Source organism: Macrosteles quadrilineatus, unplaced genomic scaffold (assembly GCF_028750875.1).
Source record: "Macrosteles quadrilineatus isolate MER2022 unplaced genomic scaffold, UCM_ALF_1.0 Scaffold_1__1_contigs__length_201487025, whole genome shotgun sequence".
Lineage (NCBI taxonomy): Eukaryota > Metazoa > Arthropoda > Insecta > Hemiptera > Cicadellidae > Macrosteles > Macrosteles quadrilineatus.
The window spans coordinates 188629769-188635768 of NW_026542594.1; the positions used below are offsets into that span (position 1 = coordinate 188629769).

The window sequence follows — 6000 nt, forward strand, 5'->3', positions numbered from 1 at the left end:
TTAACCACTTACGAGGGGACCTGTGCGCAAATATTTATAGTTTTTGATAATATTCTTCTGACAAAAAGACCTTTAAAATTAGATGCATTTTAATGGAGCTTTACATTTTAAACTTCTGAAATGCCCCCAAAATACTCCATTTTGGGTTTCCAAACAAAATTATTGTGACAAAAAATCACACTTATACACCATATAAAGGTGGGAAGGGGAGAGTGAACTGATTGTTTTCTGTTTTTTCCCCGCTAGCTGCACTTGGTGGAAGGAGTCAACAACGATGTGATCCTCTCAAGCCTCATCACTGCAGGCAACTTCTTCCTACAGATGCCTTCGCATCTCTCCTATCAGTGCCTTTACAAGCTGGCTTGCCTGATGAACACTGTGTACAACACGCAGGAGAGCCCCGCGCTGGTTGAGCCACAGCCCAACGTGGTCTGCGTGGCGCCTGCGCACGGTGGCTGGTACCGTGCGCAGATCATGACTGTGGACGAGGAGACCAACACCACAGAAGTCAAGTTTCTGGACTACGGTGGATACATGACAGTGGATAACTCTTGTCTACGTCAAATACGCGGAGACTTCCTCATGCTACCTTTCCAGGCCGTGGAGTGTGTCTTGGCCAATGTCGTACCTGCAGGTAAAGATACAAGTGCTCATGGCGTTGACATCTTCTCTCCATAATGTTCACATCAATACTGGCAGTCCTTTCAATCCGAACGGTCAATTAATAACAAAAACATTTGAATGTTCCTTACATTTTTTGGGTCATGTCAGGCCAATATCATGTCAGCCAGAGAGATCGGTTCAGGCCGGAAATAATCTTTGGGCCCAACTTAGTAAAATCAAATCACTTTATATAGTTTATAGTTTCACTTTACAGTTACAATAATAAATAATGTGAAATTTGACATGCACGGTCTAAAAGTGACGATTTAGCCTTAGTTGCGTACGGTATGATGTTTTAGGTTTGCTGCGATTGTGGTAAACGATGATGTCGCCATGACCTTTGAAGGCGTTTAACACGTTCACGGCTACGTGGACGCATTTGCAGCCACGGGAATACTCAATGGCCATCCTGATGGACACATTTGCTGCCATCTAGCAGTGCATGTTTTAATGGCATATTACTGCTACAGGATAAGAGCTAGAACTTTGAAACTTACGCAAGCACTAGTCATTAATACATTGTACATCATGTTTGTGTAGGCTCTCTTGGACGGTGCGGCATCCACGGTAACTATGATAGGGAATGCGGTTTAGGAAAATGGTCTTAGCCGTGAAGTGTTAAGAACTTAATGGGATAGCAGATGTTTACATTTTCACCAAGATTTTGGGGTGGTCATGTACAATATTACTGTACGTAAACCGATTTTATTATTATGTATATATATATAATAATGATTTTAAAATGTCATTCGTTACACTTTCCAAAGCAACACAATTTTGTTACTATACCTGAGGGCAAATATTTTTAACCTGACCTGACCCCACCCGAAGCATAAGTCAGTATTACCAACCGGTTGATGTTGTAGGTGGTGAGGAGTGTTGGTCAGAAGAAGCCAGACAGTTTGTCCAACTGATGACTACCAACCAGACACTTCAGGCGCAGGTGTACGACTACACAGAAGCAGGGCTGCCACTTGTCTACCTATACTGTACCCAGTTCTACCAATCCCTCACAGACCCGGTAAGTTAAATAGTGATTCTCAATTTGTTGTTTGCAATTAATTATTAAGTATTCCTGTTGAGAAATAAAATACTCTAAATATTGTGCAGTAGACCCCCTCTTAACCGACATCGTATTAACCAATAATCGGATTATCCGCCTTCGATCGTAAAATAATACAATTTGTTTTAACCGACCTTGCTTTGAGAGCAGTTCGGTTTAACCGCCGCATTCTAGGAATCTCGGCATTTCCGCTCCCACGCTGGGCGATGAGAACTGAACCATACGCTTATCTCCACAGGATATGACTAAGATTAAGTTATTTTGTATTGATAACAAAAAATATAGCATAATGTCACTTTGTTATCTTTGCGGAAAATTTATAACATCGGAAAGTGCGTTACAATTTTGAGAACTGATTATCTTATCGCTGGAGTAAACAAACAACGCAACTTGTAGGGAGGGCAGGGAAGGAAGGTTAACAACTCTAAGGTCAAGATAGTTTTTGTGCCTCGAGCCTCCATTGAGAGGCTATAAATAAACATCCTGTCTTGTAACAAAATGGTTGGTTCTTTAATTTTGACAAAAGGTTCTGTACTGTATGGATTTGGAAAGCATCAAATAATACATTACAATACTAAAGTTATTAAAATGGGAATTTTTATTGACTCGTGCCTAGTACTATAATATATTCCACTGAAAGTAGGCCTATTTGGCTTAATCGTGTTTTGTGTTTGTTTTTTTACTTTTCTATCGAAACGAAAAAGGATATAAGAGTAGTTTATTTTATAAATAATGCAAGTATGACTTCAAAATAATGATTATATAATTCCAAATGAATAGCACTTCATTATGTTATGATTTTAAGGATTGCCCATTTTAACCGACCTTTTCAGTTATCCGACCTAGGTCCGGTCCCATTAGGGTCGGTTAAGCCGTCTACTGTACAATTTGGATGGCTTGTAGGACGAGGGCTTCCAACAACAAGTTGGAGAGAGTACAAGCCAGTGCTGAGAGTCACAGGACTAAACAATATTCTGGACATTCTATGGCCAACCAAGAGTTGGGTCACCATCCTAAACCGGGCATAGTATATGGGTGGGGCGGCTACCTTTATTACCAAAGCCAATGACTACTGAAACCTAAGACGTGACATAGCAGTATTAAAAATGTCCACGCTTTACGAGTGAGTGGGGCGACCGCGGGTGGGTGCTCCTCCTAGAAAAACCAGTTGTGGCGGAGTATTCAGTTTTGCTGCTACGGGTAAAATCAACATAAACATCTTTTATCTTCAAATATCAATATACCAGTACTAGATGAAGCCACATGCCAAGTTTCATCAAATTTTAATTAGTCTCCATAAGAATAACATTAGACAACGTACGGTGTTTAGCACTTTAAATGTCTCCGCAACGGTTGGACGTAGAATAACAATTTGGACACCAAAATGATTGTTTCAACAGATTTTTTAAACAAATATGAAGTTTTCAGAAAAATTTACTTAGGAAAAGCTAAAAAGCAGAAAGTCAAGCTCTGCGAAGAACGCGCTTTCTTGCGGACGATTGCCAAACTACTTGCAAACCTGATATTTGGGCGCCTGAAGTGTAAAGACTATTTCCCAACTGTCGTATCTTAGTAGGTGTATTGCTGCCGCTCAACAGGGTTCACGCTAAAGGAGACTAGAAGGCCAATGACAAGTAATTTTTGTTAGTTTCATAAATGCAATTGAAGCAATAAAAAATTGTGGTTTATCCAAAAATGTCTGTTGATTTTAAAACAGATTTTCCACCGGTAGAACATATTTCTTTGGCCTACTGTAAAATTTCTGTTACGTTTGATTTCTGTGAAAGAAAAAAAAATGAAAACGTGAAAATTACGGTCCAGGGGTTAATAGAAGAATTAAATTTAAGAACTCTGGTTTGATAATGTTAGCAAGTCTTATTGGTGTTGGCAACACACACATTGTTGATTCCCTCGTCTTATTCAAAACAGCTCCATGTCATCCACTTCAAGCAATACTAAAAAAATTGCTATAATACTAGATTTAAAATCAACAAACATTGGGTCTAGTAGTACTATATTTTGAGTAGGTCTTTTCTTTATTGACCTATTTGTATTTATTGTTGACAGTTCTTTTGTGTTTAATGAATAATGGTTTGATTAATCGTTGTTACTCTTAACAGAACAGAAAGTTGTACATTGTCTGTGTTGCAGAGCGGTTACGAGACCAAAGTGGTGTTGTTGAACCAAGAGCTCGTTTCTCAAGGCTACGCAGACGTCATACAAGAGGACCAAGCCGCGGAGCCTGAGTCTTCTTAGTTCCACTCTGTACATAACTCTCGATTGTTAACTATTTGTACAAATTCTCGGTTAGATTAAGCCCCCGTTTGGTCAGATAAAAGGTTACGTTGCATTTTTCGTTCTGTCTGACAGATCGACAGATGATTTTGACGAATGCAAGAGCGGATTCGACATTTTCCTGATTTTCTTTTGTTTTTTGAATCCTATATTTTGTTAGTTTTATCGTTAAGTTTTGTCTCTGTCGGTCGACAGTATTTTTCCCTTTAACCTGTTACTTTTAGTTTTCATATTGTGATATAATTTGTACATTTTTTAAGTTTTACATGTATCTACTTAGTCCAGTTTTATTGGTCAGAGCTAAGTATTTATTTTTGTCGGTTGAATTGTACGACCACAGAAATAGTTGGAAACTACGCAGTAAAAATTGAATTTTTAAAAAGGTTCTATGTATTTCTTGGATAGATTTGGGACAGGAAATTAATATTGGTATTGACGTTGTTGTATTCTTGTCATACTGTTTAATGGTACATAATATTACATTTGATCCAAACAATATAAATTTGACTTGTTGTAACGGTATCGCTATTCTACGGTCGTGTTTTTGTTGTCTTGGGAATGACAAATGGTGGAACACTTGACTATTTAAATATTTTGTGCTTGTGATCGGTTACATTTGACCTTTTTGCTACTTATGGTGCTTTCAGTAGATTTGAGAAGCAATTTGTATCGAAGCTACAACAAAAGTTACTACTGTGTGTGTAATTTAGATGTATCTTCTTTTCGCTTGCTCGTGTTTATTGAATTTCAAGAGAGGAAATATTGACACATGAGGTCTTGTGATCTTTGATTCAACAGGATTGTGAATGTGAAATCAGTAAACTAGTAACTTAAAATTGTCAACAAAATATTCACTGGCGATACAAGATGTCGATAATCAGGAAAGATCACTTAATGAATCCTCATTCATTACTTGTATCTCTGTAAACATAGTTAAATGTCAAAGTCAACAAGTCGTGCTCAAGCACATACTGTTGAAAAGCATACCATATTACCTTAATTTATTAAAATTGTAATTGCAATGACACAAGTTATAAACGTAATCAGTTACTACATAAAGAGTCAATCCTACTTTCATAAAATCTCATTTTACGTTGAAAACACTTAATTTCGTTGTGTGTACAAATAGAACGAATATTTGCTTGATATGTTTCTGTTAAAAAGATTAATAAAAATTCCTTGTAAAAATATACGTTGTAACATTTGTTTTATTTTTTAGAAACGATCTTCATTGTTTTTTATCTTATTAATCAGATTGTATACGTGCCAAATGTTATTTTCTTCTGATTGAGCATTTATTTGTTACTGCCACGTTAGTCATCCCGTTCAGTACTTTAATCAACAAACATGGGTATTTGATAGAATATGTTATGTTAATATAATTCATAGTAGTGGTTTTTTTATGTGTTTTCCCATGTTACTAGTTCCCTTGTACTTGTGGTATAAATATTTTGTACATATTCATTTATTATTTGTAAAATAAAATAAAACTTTCTAATTTAATTTGTGTTTTGTTGTACTCTCTTGAATGTTTTAAATTAATGATAGTCTTTAAATCTGCAATAATCTTTTAAACTGTGTTTGCATATTTTTAATATTAAGTATCTGGGTGTAGGGATAGAAACACTCTGGTAGTGGCTGTAGAAAAAAAATCTTTTATCACCACACTTTGATGTTTTTAGCTGTTTTACAAACGTTATTTGGAGGCTAGGGCCGTAAAATCAGCGGTTCGCTTATTTACTTAAAACATTAAACAAGTACACACACAGTATCCATATGCATTGCAATAGACTTTTTTATTGTCACCGCTGCACTGCCTAGCAACTATTTATTGTCAACATTGCTGATTTCTCTAACCTCAAAGTTGTATTTGTGTAGTATGCATTTATTATATATATTTTCTCAATTTTGTATAGTGTGGTGAAAAATGGGGTTTGTACCACGGGCTGAATAGGTTTTGCAGCTGTCAATCGTTTTAA

The 6000-nt window shown here is 36.6% G+C and overlaps 1 protein-coding gene across 3 annotated transcripts in view; it reads left to right on the forward strand.

Moving 5' to 3' along the window:
* Positions 1-5524, forward strand: part of LOC128992345 (A-kinase anchor protein 1, mitochondrial-like) — a 72284-nt gene extending 66760 nt beyond the window's left edge. For all 3 annotated transcript variants that reach the window (XM_054415887.1, XM_054415902.1, XM_054415894.1), the window contains 3 exons: positions 247-634; positions 1530-1684; positions 3878-5524. In XM_054415887.1, coding sequence (XP_054271862.1) covers positions 247-634; positions 1530-1684; positions 3878-3982 — 648 coding nt within the window. In that variant the 3' untranslated portion in view covers positions 3983-5524. The remainder of the gene's footprint in view (positions 1-246; positions 635-1529; positions 1685-3877) is intronic.
* The last annotated feature ends 476 nt before the right edge of the window (positions 5525-6000 follow it).